This window comes from Ahaetulla prasina, chromosome 2 (genome assembly GCF_028640845.1).
Source record: "Ahaetulla prasina isolate Xishuangbanna chromosome 2, ASM2864084v1, whole genome shotgun sequence".
Taxonomy (NCBI): Eukaryota; Metazoa; Chordata; class Lepidosauria; order Squamata; family Colubridae; genus Ahaetulla; species Ahaetulla prasina.
The window spans coordinates 59,711,196-59,730,767 of record NC_080540.1 but is presented as its reverse complement, the minus strand read 5'-3'; the positions used below and the strand labels follow the sequence as shown (position 1 = coordinate 59,730,767).

Below are 19,572 nucleotides of genomic sequence, written 5' to 3'. Positions count from 1 at the left end.
CAGATGGATGTGGGGCCGATTCTTAAGGAAAAAAGATTCTACCTAACAAGGGAGGAGAGGAGAGATTCTCTCAGGAGTCAACTAGGCAGATTGTACATATAATGCTGCAGCTGTTGTCCCCTGCTTGCCAGTTCCGCTCCTCACAGGGATTACTACAGGTTATCTTTTTTTTTTTCATAAAAAAGTTTTATTTTTACAATCATATCAAACAGCTCATCCAATGTACAGTTTTTTTTTCTTTTCTTTTTTTCTTTTTCTTTTTTTTTTCATAAAAAAGAGGTTATCCTTTTGATATCTTTGCCATGACCATAGACAGGATACTGTCCACCAGCATTTCAAAATTATTGATAGAACATTGGCAGTTCTTTCTTCTTTGAATCTAAGGAGATTCGGAACCAGTTAATCTGTCCCCAACTGAAGAGATACATTTCTATTATGATATCAATATTTGGTTAGATTTCTCCCTCCCATTCCACCCTTGCTAAATTTGCGCCAGAAAGCCAATATTCCAAACAACAACAACAATTGATAACGGAATTTGATTTTTCTTCAGCTACCGGAAGAATTCTATGTTTCCCCTGTTTACCCGAAAATAAGCCCTCCCCAAAAATATTTAAATGCAGAGTTGGAAATCAGGTAAGACGGCAAAAGGAGCCCCATCTTGCTCCATGTGCCCCAAAATAATAAGACCTCCCTGAAAATAAGGCCAAGAGCCTATTTCAGGGTTCAAAAAAATATAAGACAAGGTCTTATTTTCAGGGACACACGGTATAAACACAAAATGAAAGAGTCTTTATGATAAGCTGGAACATTCTGGACATCGTTTCTTTTACTGTGAATGAGTGATTAACCTTGTAGTTCAATGTGCTTTGATCTGCCTAACACTGGTGAGAGACAATGAAAAGTCATAGATTCAGACAAAAATTCTTCAGTAATTTGAGTGTTGTAATTAAAATGTTACTAAAAAAAAACACCTTCCCACATAATTTGTGCATTTAGTCTGTTCTCTTTCTCTCTGCATCTGTAATGTGAAGAGAAAAAAAAACCAGCCATACTACTTTATCTGTGGTTAACTGGGAGGGATGCAGGACAAGCTAATTCTATCTTAAGGGAATTGGATTGATGCCAGGGAAGTCTAGTCAAAGGAGGCAAAAACTCCAAGGCTTTTTTTATGTACAAGGCAGCTTTAGAGTAGGCATTAAGATCACTATTGTTACCCTCCTGCTCCCCCTTTCCTCCTGCTCCACTTTCAAAGAGTTTTTGACTAGATTCTAAAAAAGGACACACCTGATTTTGAGGTCTCAGATTTCTGAGAAGCTTGAAGGTTTGTGATTTTGCCTCCACCTAGCCCTACAAGTAAGAGATCAATGTCCTAGGAAGGCCTGATTAAGATATGAATTCCTTGAGGAAAAAGCATAGCCTTCATTAGAATTCTCTGCAGCATTTCAAGAATGCTCAGTATGAGGCAGGCCTACTTTTCCACTTTATTAGGAAAGATGTAGCTATTTATTATTTGGGGTACTTAAAAATAAGCCTGATTTTAAAAGTGTTCTTTCTCTTTCCCAGATAAAAATTTTATCCCTAAGATCAGTTACATCATATTTGGTTTCTAACATCACTTTCTAGAAGACTGTGATGATACCAATAGAAGGGAATATTTGTAGTTCAGGTTGAACTGTGTCTGGTCCTTGGTTCTCTCTCAACTTGGTTGTTTTCTTGCAGACATTTCATTACCCAACTAGGTAACTTCATCAGTGTCAGATATTGTTCATCTCTAGGTGCCAGGCTCTCAGATAAATCTGACATCAACTGGCACATTGAGATAAATAATATCTACACACCCTTCAAAAGAGTTAATTAAAAAGCTAAAACTGAAACAAAAACACCAAAACATTTCCTCACAGTCAATCAACACTGCCAACAACTGCCAAGAAAAAAACAACACTTCCATCAACACTGACAGGATAAAGCCACCTGTATGTAGAGAGCAATCTGAATCTCTTAGCACTGATGATGTTACCTAGTTGAATAATGAAAGAAAACAATCAAGCTTAGAGAGCACTAAGGACCCCACAATTTAATATTTGACCAGATGTCCAGAATTGAGAACATATTTATAAATGTTATTAATTATATATTAAACATAAATGTATATCCAATTAATCTACTACTACAGGTAATCCTCAATTATGGCAGTTGGTACCAGAAACTCCCTCACTAAGTGCCATGGTCATAAACTGCTAAATCATGTGATTTTTGCGAACTTCTAATGGCAGTGATGGCAATTCTGTTTCCAATCATTAGGCAAATTCTGCACGGTTGTTACGCACAACATCATTTCTTTGCTATTTGCGATATCCTGCCAAATTTGCCCATGACTTTGCTTGTCAGAAGCAGACAATGAAGGTTGCAAATGGTGATTGCATTATCTCAGGATGCTACAATACTGTAGAGATGCCAGGTGCCCAAATTGCAATCATGTGACCATGATCACATGACTCCTACTTCAGGACTGTCATAACTTCAAATAGTCGCTGAATTGTAAATTGTAGAAAATTGATTGCAGAAAATATGACTTCAGTAACAGAGTTGTTAATGCCTGGAATGCACTACCTGACTCCATGGTCTCATCCCAAAATCCCCAAAACTTTAACCTACGACTGTCTACTGTTGACCTCACCCTATTCCTATTCCTATTCATGGCCTCCATGACGGCCATGGACCTGACCCAATTAGTTAACGACCCCACGCACGTAGGGGGAAGCACGCTGGACCTGATTTTTGTCTCTGGACAGTGGTTGAATGATCTGGAATTAGGGAAATTAGCCATTGAACCTTTGTCATGGTCAGATCATTCTCTTCTTCGCCTAGACTTTCGGACCGCCACTCACCATCGCAGGGAGATGGGACCAATGCGTTGGTTCCGTCCCAGGCGCCTGATAGACCCGGAGAGGTTCCTGACAGAGCTTGGGCCGCTCCCTGGTGAACTGGCCTACGGCTCGGCCGAGGAGCTCGTCGCGGCCTGGGAACGGGCCACGGCTGGCGCTTTGGACTGTGTCGTGCCTTTGCGGCCTCTGACCCGGCGTAGATCTCAAACAGCTCCTTGGTTCTGAAACGCCGGAAAAGATGCCTAGAGAGTGCCTGGAGGTCCAGCCGTTTGGAAGCTGACCGGACACTAGTTAAGTCTTATATTCCGACCTACCTAGTGGCTCTGAGGGAGGCGAAGCGTTTCCACCCTCATTGCATTGGCAGATAACCGCCTGGCCTCTCTGTTTAGGGTGACCCGCTCTCTTCTACATCAGGAGGTGCGGGATGATCCTTTACAGGGATGTGCTGAGGACTTTAGTAAGTATCTGTTCGATAAAATCGCTCAGCTTCGGGACGGTTTGGACCAAAATTGGGTAGATTCAGGTGAGAGGATGGAGGCTGGTCTTGTGGAGACGATCTGGGGTGAGTTTGATACTGTGGCTCCTGAGGACATGGACAGGTTGCTGAGACAGCTGAATGCCACTACATGTTTATTGGACCCGTGTCCCTCCTGGTTGGTGCTGGCCACACAGGAGGTTACACAAGGCTGGCTCCAGGGAATTGTCAACGCTTCTTTGATGGAGGGTGTTGTTCCCACCACCTTGAAAGAGGCGGTGGTGAGACCCCTCCTCAAGAAGCCCTCCCTGGACCCGGCTGTTTTGGGTAACTATCGTCCAGTCTCCAACCTTCGTTTTGTAGCGAAGGTTGTTGAGAGTGTGGTGGCACATCAGTTACCTCGGTACCTGGATGAAACTGTCTATCTAGACCCATTCCAGTCCGGCTTCCGGCCTGGATACAGCACGGAGACGGCTTTGGTCGCGTTGGTGGATGACCTCTGGAGGGCTCGGGACAGGGGTTATTCCTCTGCCCTGGTCCTTTTAGATCTCTCAGTGGCTTTTGATACCATCGACCATGGTATCCTGCTGCGGCGGTTGGAGAGTTTAGGAGTGGGGGACACCATTCTTCGGTGGTTCACATCCTATCTCTCCGACCGCTCGCAGACGGTGTTGACAGGGGCAGAGATCGACTGCGAGGTGCCTCATGTGTGGGGTGCCTCAGGGGTCGGTTCTCTCGCCTCTCCTGTTCAACATCTATATGAAGCCGCTGGACGAGGTCATCAGTGGTTTTGGGGTGAGATACCAGCTGTACGCTGATGACACCTAGCTGTACATTTCCACCCCTGACCACCCCGACGAAGCTGTCGAAGTGCTGTCCTGGTGTCTGGAGGCTGTGCGGGTCTGGATGGGGAGAAACAGGCTCAAGCTCAACCCCTCCAAGACGGAGTGGCTGTGGATGCCGGCATCCCGGTACAGTCAGTTGCAACCGCGGCTGACTGTTGGGGGTGAGTCACTGGCCCCAATGGAGAGGGTGCGCAATTTAGGCATTCTCCTGGACGGGCGGTTGTCTTTTGAGGAACACCTGACGACCGTATCCAGGAGAGCTTTTTACCAAGTATGCCTGGTTCGCCAGTTGCGCCCCTTTCTGGACCGGGATTCCTTATGCACAATCACTCATGCCCTCGTCACTTCTCGCCTGGACTATTGCAATGCTCTCTACATGGGGCTTCCCTTGGAGAGCACTCGGAGGCTCCAGTTAGTCCAGAATGCAGCTGCGTGGGTGATAGAGGGAGCCACTCGTGGCTCTCATATAACACCCCTCCTGTGCAAGCTGTACTGGCTACCTGTGGTCTTCCGGGTGCACTTCAAGGTGCTGGTTACCACCTTTAAAACGCTCCATTGCTTAGGACCGGGATACTTACGGGACCGTCTTCTGCTACCACATGCCTCCCACCAACCGGTGCACTCCCATAGAGAGGGTCTCCTCAGGGTGCCGTCAGCCAAACAATGTCGGCTGGCGGCCCCCAGGGTGAGAGCCTTCTCTGTGGGGGCACCTGCCCTCTGGAATGAGCTCCCCCCAGGACTTCATCAACTTCCTGACCTCCGGACCTTCCGCCGCGAGCTGAAGACTTATTTATTCTTCCACGCGGGACTGGCATAACATGGATTTTATTTGGATTTTAATGGGGTTTTATATTGCTATGTATTTTATATTAATTATCAGCCAATTTGATTAAGTTTTTAAAGTTTGATTTTATTGTATTATATTTATGTACGCTATTTTTACTTGGCTGTAAACCGCCCTGAGTCCTTCGGGAGAAGGGCGGTATACAAATTAAATTATTATTATTATTATTATTATTATTATTATTATTATTATTATTATTATTATTATTATTATTATTATTATTATTATTCTTCCCATTCCTATTCCCCATTCCTAAGAGGTCTGTAAGGGGCGTGCATAAGAGCACCAGCGTGCCTACCATTCCTGTCCTAATGTTCCCTTTGGTTGTATTCATTTTGTGTGTTTATTTTATGCTTATATATATTGTTTAGTATGTGTTTGACAAAAAAAATTAATGAATGTCAACCGAGATATAACTATATTTAAAAAGGCCATCACTTAATAGAAAGTTAATTTAAAATAAGGTTGGGAAACCATGCAGAGTACAGCTTCTGAAATGTATTTCACCTCTTTATCAAGAATGACTGTAGAATAAGGTAAAGGTAAAGGTTCCCCTCGCACATACGTGCTAGTCGTTGCCGACTCTAGTGGGCGGTGCTCATCTCCGTTTCAAAGTCGAAGAGCCAGCGCTGTCTGAAGACGTCTCCATGGTCATGTGGCCGGCATGACTCAACGCCAAAGGCGCACAGAACGCTGTTACTTTCCCACCAAAGGTGGTCCCTATTTTTTCTACTTGCATTGTTACGTGCTTTCGAAACTGCTAGGTTGGCAGAAGCTGGGACAAGTAACGGGAGCTCACCCCATTACACAGCAGCACTGGGGATTTGAACCGCCGAACTGCCGACCTTTCGATCGACAAGCTCAACATCCTAGCCTCTGAGCCACCGAGTCCCTCTATCCTGTAGAATAGACTGTAGAATAGATTTGTATTTTCTTTTGTGTAATGACATATTTTCTGCGTATGTGTGTGTATTCAAGATTTGGGTTTTAAAATTAATTGTGAAACAAGAAGTGTATGGCAAATTACATGTGCTCTGTTCTGGTCACATAGCTGGTGGGGGTGGGAGAAGAGCTAAGAATGGAGTATTCTGAGCTACAGCTTCTCCTGTAGGGATACATTGGGCATTTGGGGATAGGTTCTGGCCGGATCCATTATCCGGCCCATTTTTAAACTCTTACTTTTTCCAGTCTTTCCTGCCATGTGACAATAGATTCTATTCTGTTTTGAGAAGATTTGCTTGATTATGAAAAAAGAGTTTTGAACCCCTTTATGCAATTTGTTTTCCAACATTCTGTTGGGTTAGATGAAGACAAACAACTCAAAATTTATAATGTGATTACAGACCTCTGCTGATCTAATTTTCAAAGGTGATACTTAGAGTTATTAATATATTACGGAGAACAAATACGCAGAACTCTTCCACTTTGAAGGCTACAGGTTTGTGAACTGAAAACATTGAAAGCCAAGATGATGACCAATAATCCAAATTGAAAGCACTTAACAAAAAGAACAGTGCAAAGGCAGCAATGGGTCAAATTATTTAGAAGTCAAAACCTGATTAGATATTTAGGCATGCAAATTGATGCAGACATTGGTTCAACATTTCTGTGTTTCCAAGATACAACTTTAAGTAGGGAGTGCTGATTAGTCTTAATCAGATGAGGGTGTCTTCACCTCTATGCTTTTATCCCTTGCTTTTTTGTCTACTAATCTTAATTAAGTGGTGCTTTTTTTTCAATGATTTGGTGGGTAGAAATTCATGTGTGAATTGGAATGAGAGGGGGCTATGGTCCTGGAATCATGATTGTAACTTTCCATTCTGACCTAGTTTGAGAAGCTTTGTGGATTACAATTATCCTCTGGCAATAAATCATCTGAAGGACTGTAACAGATAGGTACTGTAAGGAGGCAAATTATTCATGATCTAAAATGCACTATGAAGAAATTGAGAAAATCACCCAGATATTCTGTCCTATGCTCCCATTGGAATATTCCTGTCTGTTCTATGTTATCTAGAGAGAAGTAGGTCCTCAGAGCAAGATATCTTTAGCTATTGTCAGACATTCAAAGTAGGGAGGGTTAGGAAACAGGAATTGCTAGCAATCTTAAAATGTATTTTAATGCAATTAGAATATTGTAATAGAATCTTGAAAGCCTGTCAGCTCACCTCTACTTCAACTTATACCTAACACAATTAAAATGGAGTCGCTTTGAGTTACCTTTTCACATTTTCTTCTTTTCCCAAACTCAGATGTCTTTTCTTTAACAGTTTGGATTACCCCTTTTCTTTCTCAGCGTCAAAGCAATATTCTTTTTTCGCAGTGGAACAGTTTTCTGAAAGCTGCAGCAGAGGCATCTAGATGCTAGGAAAACAGATCCTCTGTTTGTACTGTGCATTCCAAGTCTTACCTAGAAGTTGGAGAACACTTTCTGATTTTTGGTGGTTGGAGAAGAGGAGAGAAAATGAAAGTACTTGGCATGGCATTGAAATGAAATGAATGGCATGGAAATGAAAATGAAAGTACTTGGCATGGCATTGGATCAACATGTAATCTTTTTTATTCAATTGGAGAAGGAAAATAATTGCAGTCAACAGAAAGAATGATAGAACAGGGATAGGGGAGCCAGTAATGAAACAACAGCAAATGAAGGGGGAGTTTGACTATTATTATGTGCCGATTACTGTTATAATTTTATCTTAATATGTAATCTCATTTGAGAAGTACTATATTCCTTGCTACAATTATAGCAATTATAAATGCTTCTTTGGTGGAAAGGGTTTTCCCAGCTGCCTTGAAAGAGGCGGTGGTGAGACCCCTCCTCAAGAAGCCTTCCCTGGACCCAGCTATTTTGGGGAATTATCGTCCAGTCTCCAACCTTCACTTTGTGGCGAAGGTTGTAGAGAGTGTAGTTGCATGGCAGCTTCCCCAGTACCTGGATGAAGCTGTCTATCTAGACCCGTTCCAGTCTGGCTTCCGACCCAGTTATAGTACGGAGACGGCTTTGGTCGCGTTGGTGGATGACCTCTGGAGGGCCAGGGATAGGGGTTGTTCCTCTGCCCTGGTCCTTTTAGATCTCTCAGCGGCTTTTGATACCATCGACCATGGTATCTTGCTGCACCGGTTGGAGAGTTTGGGAGTGGGAGGCACTGTTTATCGGTGGTTCTCCTCCTATCTCTCTGACCGGTCGCAGACGGTGTTGACAGGGGGGCAGAGGTCGTCCGCGAGGCGCCTTACTTGTGGGGTGCCTCAGGGGTCGATTCTCTCGCCTCTCCTGTTCAACATCTATATGAAACCGCTGGGTGAGGTCATCAGTGGTTTCGGGGTGAGTTACCATCTGTACGCTGATGATACTCAGCTGTACTTTTCCACCCCGGACCATCCCAACGAAGCTGTCGAAGTGCTGTCCCGGTGCCTGGAAGCCATACGGGACTGGATGGGGAGAAACAGACTCAAGCTCAATCCCTCCAAGACGGAGTGGCTGTGGATGCCGGCACCCCGGTACAGTCAGCTGCAACCGCGGCTGACTGTTGGGGGCGAGTTATTGGCCGCAAGGGAGGGGGTACACAACTTGGGTGTCCTCCTGGATGGACGGCTGTCTTTTGATGATCACCTGGTGGCCGTCTCCAGGAGGGCCTTTTACCAAGTATGCTTGGTTCGCCAGTTGCGTCCCTTCCTTGACCGGGATGCCTTATGCACGGTCACTCACGCTCTGGTCACTTCTCGTCTGGATTATTGCAAAGCTCTCTACATGGGGCTGCCCTTGAAGTGCACCCAGAGGCTGCAGTTAGTCCAGAATGCAGCTGCGCGAGTAGTAACGGGAGCCACTCGTTGCTCCCATGTAACACCACTGCTACGCAGTCTGCACTGGCTTCCTGTGGTCTTTCGGGTACGCTTTAAGATTTTGGTTATCACCTTTAAAGCGCTCCATGGCTTAGGACCCGGGTACTTATGGGACCGCCTGCTGTTACCTCATGCCTCCCACTGATCCATACGCTCACACAGAGAGGGTCTTCTCAGGGTGCCGTCCGCCAAACAATGTCGGCTGGCGGCCCCCAGGAGCAGGGCCTTCTCTGTTGGAGCTCCTACGCTCTGGAACGAACTTCCCCCTGGCTTACGCCAAGTGCCTGACCTTCGGACCTTTCGCCGTGAGCTGAAAACACACTTATTTATTCAAGCGGGACTGGCTTAACAGTTTTATTAAATTTTAATGGGGTTTTATTATTTTAGGGTTTTAAATTTTAAATTTTAATGTCGGCCACTTTTGTAATTATGCTCTGTTTTAAATTTTTGTTTTAATTGTATATATGTTGGGTTTTTATCTTTTGGCTGTACACCGCCCTGAGTCCTTTGGGAGAAGGGCGGTATAAAAATCTAATAAAAATAAAAATAAATAAATAAATACAATAATTTCCTTCTAGTAGGAGTACAATTCAGCTTACCTGAAGTAAAGTACAAGTATTGCCCCTGGAGCAATCTCCAGTCTTCCACTGAAACTCTTCCATTTCAATCTGAATTTACTGATCAAAGGATTCAACCTTTATTTGGAGGGGGTGTATTTTCTTATCTACCTACCATATGACATCTAAATATTCTTACACATCATATTTAAAAAAAAAAAATTCACCTCTTTTCATTCTTGGCTTGTGTCTTATTCCCTTCAACTGATGGGAATTTGGAGTCCATGAAGTCACCTAGGGGGTGAGTTGGGAGCTATATAAATTTATTAAATAAATAAATAAACTTGTCAGTTTTTACTCTCTTTCTTTCATGCTGCCTCTGTAAGGACTTGCTTCTCTATTTTCAGAGTCTTGTTATGGTTTATTATCTTTATAATTTGGAACAATAATATTTCCCTTCCACATCCTCTGGACCTTTTTCCTCCCATCTCCTACTCATTTCTTTCCCCTCTCAGTGACTCATGCCATTTTCCTACTCAGGTTGTTCTGGGATGTGTGAGATAATCGGTGCCTGGTTAGTGCAAGTATAGCACTGCTGTTGCTAGCATCAGTTCAGCCAAAAGGTTATGGCACAGCTAGGAGGAGGTGGAAGGCAATCAGTCAGAAAAGGAATGTGGGCACTGAAACTCACAATGTATGGTGCTTAGAGGTGTTTTTTTTAAAAACCAGTAACAAACCTATTAACACCTGTCTAATTTTTGAATTACCACTTTTATTGATTTTTCATTATTTGTGTTGCATTTGGTATTTCAGGGCCATTGTTAATGCCAATGAAAGGCACCTAGTGGAAAGAGGAAGGAGAAACGTGATGGTTAAACTTAGACTTCCCTGCACTTTTGACATTCTTATCTCTTGAGTGCTATGCTGACTTATTCCCTTTTTTATAGTCAGAGTTTTTTCTGCAACTATTTAAAATTATATCCTTGCTTGAGAATATTTTGTCTGCTAGCTGCATTTCTTATCTTTGTTATGAGGTGTATGCGTGTGGGGGTGGTGGTTAGTCTTTTTTTAGATAGGTTACATCTTTAGCATGAAGTTCATGCTAAAGTTGAACTATAACATGTTTGTTCTTGCTTTCCCTCCCTGTTGCTGTTTTATTGCTTGCTTATTGCTAGCTAATGGTATCTGATGAGATAGATTCCTTCTGTATCCCAGGAAAATGTTTCATTTTGTTACTTTCAGCACTTGCCTCTCTTCGTTCTTTTTGTCATATTTCTGATCATGCAAATCTAGGTCCTGTGAGAAATCAGACGCTATGAAATATGAAAATTGCTTGAGAAGTAATTGGAGAAACAGTGTGACATACGAAACCCATGGAGATAATGCTCACACCTACTTATTCACAATATTTAATTTTTAATGACAGTTTTAATTAATAGAGTATAGGTCTTTGGGCTTTACAGAGGCAAGGAAGAGATGGCAGGGAGTTGCAGGACGGTGAATAAAGGGTGCCATTAAAATATGTGAACTACACACTCTTGTCATGAGTGTATGGCTACGCGTGTGTATGAAGTCTCCAAAGCAATGTAAAAGTTACCATTATGCCACATAAAACAGATTAATCCCACAGCAACTTTCTATCAAAATCCATTTTGAGGCAAGGCTTCATCTGCAGCTTGCTAACTCCTGAGAGACCTTTTTTTTAAAAAAGTAAAATCTATGAAAACAATTACCTGTTGTGATTTCTTTCTAGAATATATAAAAATACATCTAACAATAACATTTCCATGTAGCTAGAATGGAAGGAATATAACAAGCCTGTTTGTTGATCAATTCTGTAAAAACAAATAATAGAAAAAAAGGATAAAAATGCAAACATTTCTGCTAAGAGGCTGTAGGTAGGCAGAAAAAGTAAACATTTTGCATTCAACTTTTCTTTTTCCAAGTACTACAAAAAGAGAGAAGAAGTAAATCAAAGAAGGAAATTTTGCTCAGTGACTGCAAATTAATTGGAATAAAATATGAAAGAATCACTTGCTAGAATTAGTGCTTTCGTTGCTGCTTTTGATTTACTTACTCTGCTCTTTGACAATAACTATAAATTATTAGTTATATTGCACCTATCATATTGCTAATCTCCCAAATATGAAGCACATGTCCTAGGAAGGTAGGACAGTTCAATCTTTCCAAATATGTGTTTCACAACAGACTCATGCAAATCACATCTTTTTAAAACAAAGTAGGCAGGTCTTTTGTCAGGGGGTTGCAATTGCTTCAAAATCTGTTCCGTTCCTGTCTGTTTAACTGTGTGTGAATACATGCTGAACCACTTAGTTTTACATTTTTCCTAAGAATGAAGGATTTGCATAATCCTAATTAATTGTTTTTATTGCCCAGGTATTGCATGGGTTTATTTTAGTTAAGGGGAGATTGCTAATTTGCTTCTTGTCCTCGCTATAAAAAGTATGGCTCCGTTGGCTGTAATGAAAATTAGAGAATCTTTAATTTCCCTAAGATTGTATATTTCTGGTGCTTTCCTGCATATTTCTTTAATCTGGTACCTTCCAGATGAGCTTGGGCTGCCACTTCAAACAGCCCCAGCTATCACAAGCAATCATTGGAAATGCTAGTGGTTGCCTTAATGTATACTGATTGCCCAAAGTCCAATTCTCCTTAGCATTTTAAGGCTTGTTCTGTATGATTGGGTCGCTTAAGATACTGTTTTTCTTTTATGCTGAATGCTACCTCTGATCATTTTCAGAATTCTGAAATCTACAAGTTGACTTTGGATCAATACAATGAGGCAGTCACCAATGCAGAAGATCAAATCAGGTAAAAAAATAATCCTTATTTTTGTGGTATCTTTGATACATAGGGTGATGTCTCTCTTTTTCAGTATGCTGTCTAGATTTGCCATAGCTTTCCTCCCCAGGAGCAAGCGTCTTTTAATTTCTTGGCTGCAGTCCCCATCTGCGGTGATCTTGGAGCCCAGGAAAATAAAATCTGTCATTACCTCCATTTCTTCCCCATCTATCTGCCAGGCATTGGGAGGGCTGGATGCCATTATCTTAGTTTTCTTGATACAGTCATGTAAAAGTCTCTAAGAGTAGTGAAACCAATGTCTCTATAGAAAAAAATGCAAGAAACCCCATAAGGAAATAGCATTGAAACTCAAGGCAAATGTATCTGTCAACCCATTCCTACCAGACTGATCCCAGGTTATTACCCTGCCCTGCCCTAGCCTTGTGGATACTACAGTAACCCTTATGTGAGGCCTCCCTTCTGCTTGAGACACCCTGAGAGGGCAAGGGCAAAAGATCATCACCGCCCCAGCCACTGGCTGCTCCTTCTTCCTTGCCTATTTCTCTCATCACCTCTACTGTCTCATCCTTTCCTTGTTACAACTTTAGAACGAGAAAAAACTACATCTCCAGAGTGCAGATTAAGAGCTGAGCAAGCAGGCAGGTACGGAATAGCAAGCCCTAGCCCTAGCCCTAGCCCTAGCCCTAGCCCTAGCCCTAGCCCTAGCCCTAGCCCTAGCCCTAGCCCTAGCCCTAACTGTGGTAATACTTAAATGAGGAGCTGTGCTAAGTGTGTGGTTACTCTACTGCTATGTATGTGTGTTTTTTGTTGTTCTGGTTTGCCAGAAAACTGGCATCTTTACTTTTACTCTCCATCAATTTACTTTGCTCTACTCCAAGTTATTCACCCATTGAAACGGGCAGGAAACAGTGTTGCCTTCTTATGGAGTGTCCCTGCAAATTGAGAGATCCATGCCCCACGTAACTTATTTTTTTCCCTATGTATTATTACATTATTGCAAAAAATAAAAAATAAAAAATGACTTGATGCATGCAGTAATTCTGAGACCTCAGACAATGGCCCAGATTGCACATTTGGAATTTGTAATGTAGATGGATTTATATGGCTAAGGATTAAGTCTGTTTATCTATGATTCTTGGTGATTCTGCAATTAGAATCAGCCAAAACAGTTCTGTGGTTTAGTAGCATCTAAATGATATCCCCAGGGACAATCTGATCCATACAATGCAAGGCTACTTGAAAAGACATTTTTCTGATCCTGGTTCCTTTGAATTCAACTTGGTATGGGATCTCTAGCAAGCTCTCTCTAGATCAGCGGTTCTCAACCTCTGGGTCAGGACCCTGTTGGGGGTTGAATGACGATTTGCCAGGGGTCGCCTAAGACCATCGGAAATATGGGAAGTATACTTGCGAGTCAGAGAATCGCACACCAATGATTGACTCCACAAGCCAGCTGCAGGCTCTTCAAATCGCTAACCGAATTCAGCTTCAGGCGCGATGAATTAAAAAAGAGAGAAATCTTTGCTCTGATGTCTCCCTCTCAAGCCAGCTGCAATCACTCCCAATCGCTAGCCTAATCTGGCTTCAGGCGCAATAAACTTAATAGGGGAGGAGTCTCCGCTTTAATGCCTCCGTCCTCAAGGCAATCGCAAGCAGTTCAGATCGCTAGCCAATACGGCTTCAGGCGCGATAAATTCAAAATGAAAATAATTTTATGTTTGGGGTTGCCACATCGTGGGGAATTGTATTAAAGGGGTTGCCACATCGTGGGGAATTGTATTAAAGGGGTCGCAGCACTATAAAGGTTGAGAACCACTGCTCTAGATGATTGGACAACATAAAGAGAATCATACTTGGGAATACTATCCTTGATGTATCCCAATGTCATGCCATACAAGGCTTCATACATAACCAGCATTTTGAATGGATTCTGGAAGCCTACCTGTAATCAATGCAGTCTGAGCATCACAATTTGCATTAGTTGCAACTTCTGAGTGAACTTCAAAGGCAGCTCCATTGGGGGGGGGGGCGGGGCGGGGCGGGGGAGATCCAGTTGTAAAGACATCTCAGTTTAGGTATGGCTATAACAGTGTACTAGTTCCAGCAGGAGATATGACTCCAAAAGGATCCCCAAGTCACAGTGCAGCTCTTGGGAAATTTTTTATTTATTTATTTACATTATATCCCGCCCTTCTCCGAAGACTCAGGGCGGCTTACAGTGTGTAAGGCAATAGTCTCATTCTATTTGTATATTTACAAAGTCAACTTATTGCCCCCCCCAACAATCTGGGTCCTCATTTTACCTACCTTATAAAGGATGAAAGGCTGAGTCAACCTTGGGCTTGGTGGGACTAGAACCTGCAGTAATTGCAGGCTGCTGTGTTTTAATAACAGGCTATCTTACAGCCTGAGCCACCACGGCCCCTTTATTGCAGCTCCATTGAGAGCAACTATTGAAGCTAATGTTAGATAACACTGATTTTTACAGTGTCAGATTCAAGACATCCACAGCTATCAGACCCATTCGTGAAGAGTTCAATTAGCTTTTGAACTCAAACAACAAAGAACCATGGTAATGGTGATTGGAATGCAGTATTGCAGGCTAATTCTGCTGACTGCCAGCAGTTCAGTCCTGACTGACTGAAGGTTGACTCAGCCTTTCAACCTTCCGAGGTCAGTAAAATGAGGACCCAGATTTTGGGGGGCAATATGCCATTTCTCTAAATCACTTAGGGATGGCTGTAAAGCACTATATAAGTCTAAGTGCTGTTGCTGTTATTGTTCAAGAATATACTCAGGAATCTTCTCAGATTGACAATTTGCCACCTGGGTGACTAGATAAGGTTCAATGGCATTCAAAGGGATCAGACTTTTCCCTCTTGTGCCCTCATAGGGACTCCAGACTAATTCCCTGTTTGATTCCTCCCTCCAGCTCACCCAGTGTGTCTCCTACCACAGCATTTGCAGCTTGTCCCTAAGTAGTGATATACAACTTGTACATTATCATCTATCTATGTGATGTACAGCACACTGACGACATGTTGTAGAAAGTAAGGAAGATGATGTTGATAGAGATATGCAAGATCCGTTACTAAAGTGATGAGAGGTATCTTAAGTCTACAACAGACTGAAAATATATCGAAGAAGTTTAGAATAATTCATAGGAGAATAAACCCAATCAAACTTATAGGATTCTGTTATAGCCATTTTTAATAAAAGTAGTTTTGGGCTTCCTATGGACTTGGTGACCCAGTCTGATTTATTTGATGGGGCTAACACATGTCATCCCTAACTGACACATCATTTCCCCCAGTGCTTCATGGAAAAGGATCAATCTCTGTGACACTCAGCCTTGGAGTATCCAAGGGCTGAAATTCTCTTCCACTTCTAGTAAAAAGGAAAGTCAACCAAAAGAGCAACATGCAAACAAAAGCAAATAAAACACCCCCAGAAGCAAAACGAATTAAAGTTTAATTTGTGTGTATTGTTTAATGGACTGCTGATTGCTCTTCAATAACCAAAGGGAATCACTCACTCAAATAGGAAAGAGGTTTGACAAATGGGAGAAAAAAACCCCAAGGGTTTGTAGCTGCACTCTGGGAGAAAAATGGGACTGAATTTAGGCCAATTTTGTTTTATTTTAACTGTAGTTAAAATGTTGAAGACCTCGTGATATAAAGTGCCTTTCTTCTTGGGCAGAGGGTACAGTGAGCTTGATAGGTGCTTCAAGAAATCTAAATCATTGTCATAGTTTATTATAAATTAAATAGTAGAGTCCCAAGTATGTAAAAAATAACCATTGTATGGTTGCTTAAGTAGCCTGCATACATCCCATTTTTGGTATTACAAAGTGCTTTATGTGGCCCTAGCCTTGAAGGGTTGCAACTGGAACAAAATTCTCTGGCCACTAACTAGTGCAAAAATATGGAGATCCGCTCTGGTTGCCAGTTCCTTTCTAGGCATTATTTAAAATTCTAAATAACTTTGGATCTGATTATCAGATGGATTGTCTTCTGATCGGAAGCTGTAAGGCCAGTAAGTTCTGTAGACAAAGCCCTTGTGAGCTGTCAGAGGCTCATTCATCTGGAACACAAGACATGGCTTTCTGCATCATTCTCAGGCTTTGGAATGCACTCCCTGAGACAGTCAGTTCTTCTGCCCCTATATTTAGAAAATCCATAAAGATACCTGTCTTTTGTCAGGATTCAATTGTTGACTGCTTTTATTACTAAATGTAATTTTCAAACATGAACTTCAGTATTTTAATAATTGTTAAGTTGCCTTGAATGCTTCACTAGAAAGGCAAGAAGTGTATATAAATAATACACTTCTAACTTCTTGATGATTGAGTCGAATCATAGAACTGGGAGAGGCCACTTAGGCCATCAAGTCCAATACCTGGCACAGCACATGAATCCAAATTAAAACATTCCAGACAGATGTAATTGCTATCATTGTCAAACTACTCGTATTCTTAGGAAGTTCTTTCTAACATTCAATTGAAACTTTAAATCCATTATTCCACATCTTGTATTCTGGAAGAAGAGAGAGCAGGTCTGACCTTTCATTTGGCATCCTTTCAGCTATCGTCTCCTTTATTGCTGATAATCCAAGAATAGTTGTGAAGTCTAGATCATCATGGGGTGAGGTCAATAGTAGACAGTTTTTGGTTAAAGCTTTGGGGATTTTCAGAAGAGACCACAGAGTCAGGTAGTGTGTTCTAAGCATTAACAACTCTGTTAAAGAAGTCACATTTTCTGCAATCAAGATTGAAGTGGTTAACATTAAGTTTAAATCTATTGTTTGCTCTTGTATTGTTGTGATTGAAGCTGAATTAGTCTTTAACAGGAAGGACATTGCAATAGATGATTCTATGAGTTAAACACAGGTCCTGTCGACGGCAGCGGAGTTCTAAGTTTTCTAAACCCAAGATTTCAAGTCTGGTGGCATAAGGTATTTTGTTGTATTTAGAGGAATGGAGAAATCTTCTTGTAAAATATTTCTGGACACGTTCAATTGTATTGATGTCTGAAATGTGGTGTGGGTTCCAGACAGGCGAGCTGTATTCAAGAATTGGTCTAGCAAATGTTTTATAAACTCTGGTAAGTAGTGTAGTGTTTCTGGAGAAGAAGCTACGTCAGATTAGGTTTACAACTCTTAAAGCCTTTTTTGCGATGTAGTTGCAGTGGGCTTTGGCACTTAGATCATTGGATATGAAAACTCCAAGGTCTTTGACAGGGTGGGGGTCATCTGTAAGGTAATGTCCATCGAGTTTGTATTTAGTGTTTGGATTCTTTTTTCCAATGTGTAAGACAGAGCATTTGCTGGTTGAGATTTGGAGTTGCCAAGTTTTTGACCATTCTGACACAAAGTCAAGGTCTTTTTGAAGGGTAGATGTATTGTTGGTAGTGTTAAATAGTTTGACATCATCAGCGAAAAGAACACAATTACTTTTAATATGGTCACAGAGATCATTAATGTATAATATGAAGAGTGTTGGTCCTTGGGGAACGCCGCTATTGACAGGAACAGGATTTGATAGGGCACTGCCTATTTTGACCACTTGTTATCTGTTTGACAGGAACGCTGATAGCCAATTATGGAGGTGTCCGGAGATGCCGTAGGATTTTAGTTTTAGGAGAAGTTTGTCATGTACCACTGAGTCAAAACCTTTACAGAAGTCTATGTAAATTGCATCTATTGTTTTGCCTTGATCAAGATTTGTAGTCCATATGTTTTTGCAGTGAAGAAGTTGTAAGTTACATGATAATTTTTTTCTGAAACCAAATTGTTTATTAGAGAGTAGATTGTTTGTTTCTAGGTAGAGGATAATGGATTGGTTGATAATAGATTCCATAACTTTACAGGTGACACAGCATAGAGAGATTGGTCTGTAATTTTCAACTAAGCTGGGGTCTCCTTTTTTGAAGACTGGGATGACCGTGGCTAGTGACCAAAGTTTGGGAAGGGAACTGGTCGTGAAGGCTTTTCCAAAGATTATGCTTAGGTGTTCTGCTATATTAATGGAAAGCTTTTTTAAGAAGTATGCACATAGTCCATCAGGTCCTATAGATAGGGATGTTTCAGTTTGCGAAGAGCTTTTTCAACATTTTCTTCAGTGAAATCTATATGTGTTAGGTCGTTGTTGGTGCGGTTGGGGAATGTTGGGTATGAGCCATTACTGTTAACAAAGACTGAGCCGAAGAATGTGTTAAAGAGCTTTGCTTTAACTCTTTCATCATTATTTTCTTTGCCATTAGATTCTTTTAGTGGTGGAATAGATCTCGAGTCATTAAGTTTGTTGTTCACAAAATTATAAAAAGCACGATTGGAATTTGTGCGCAGAAGGTCTTCTTCTTGCTTGGTGTGGTAATTTGGTTGCATATATCTCTGTATCGGTTTTTGAAATTTGCTACATGTTCCTTTTTGTTTTTTCTCCAAAGGGATTTTTTTTGGATTGAAGCTTTTTTATTGAAATGGGTAATTTGTGTTTCTTGATTTTTGTGGTAGTTTGTGGTACGTAGAGTTTAATGACTCTATTGATTTCAAGTAGGAAAACTCTGTAGTGGTCTTCAGTAGTGATACAGGATGAGAATAGATTTTGCCAGTCAAGAAATGAGAGGTTGGTGGCTTCCGGTGGCTCCACCTCTTCGCTGAGCCCCTAATTAAAGGGGCTCCGCACTGAACATCGTAAAAGCCAGGAAAAGCCGGCTTTAATCTTTTTCCCTGGATGAAAGGGAAAAGATAAGAGCAGCAGGGAAATGTTGGTAGACCTCCCCAGAGGCTTTGTTTTAATTAAGCAGAGCCCCGAAGGGTCGATGGGTCCCATAAATATTCCTGCCATGCTCCGACTTCAGTGTGTGCCTGCAAAAGCAGGAAAAGAAGAAAGTGTCCATCTCTGCTAATTGTCTTATCTTCATGGATTTCTTTAAGCAGACGGAATGAGTGCCAGCGGACAATTATTGGATTGCAAGTATTTTTGATTTCCTGACTTCTACCTTTTAAAAAAGAGAAACTTTTTTTCCTTTGTTTTAATTGACTCTTAAAGATGGCGCCTGAACGGGAGTGAAAGTGACGAATGGAATTTCAAACAGTCTGTGCAACTAAGAAGATAAGAAATGTTATGTGTGGATTTTAATGAAGTGAACTGAGCACTCCTATACTTAAAGGGAAAAGAGAAGTTTCTAGACTTATATTTTGTGAATTTTAAAACTGAAATGGCTACTAAACCACCTAAGACTGGGGGCAGAAGGGTTCTGAACCAGCTTTAGAAGATCTGATTAAAGAGCAAGGAAAG

General features: G+C 41.6%; 1 protein-coding gene across 2 annotated transcripts in view; it reads left to right on the top strand.

The window, feature by feature from the left end:
* CHCHD6 (coiled-coil-helix-coiled-coil-helix domain containing 6) overlaps positions 1-19,572 on the top strand; it is a 297,977-nt gene that overhangs the window by 159,317 nt on the left and 119,088 nt on the right. For both annotated transcript variants that reach the window (XM_058169863.1, XM_058169862.1), the window contains one exon: positions 12,214-12,284. In XM_058169863.1, the coding sequence (XP_058025846.1) occupies positions 12,214-12,284 (71 nt within the window). The remainder of the gene's footprint in view (positions 1-12,213; positions 12,285-19,572) is intronic.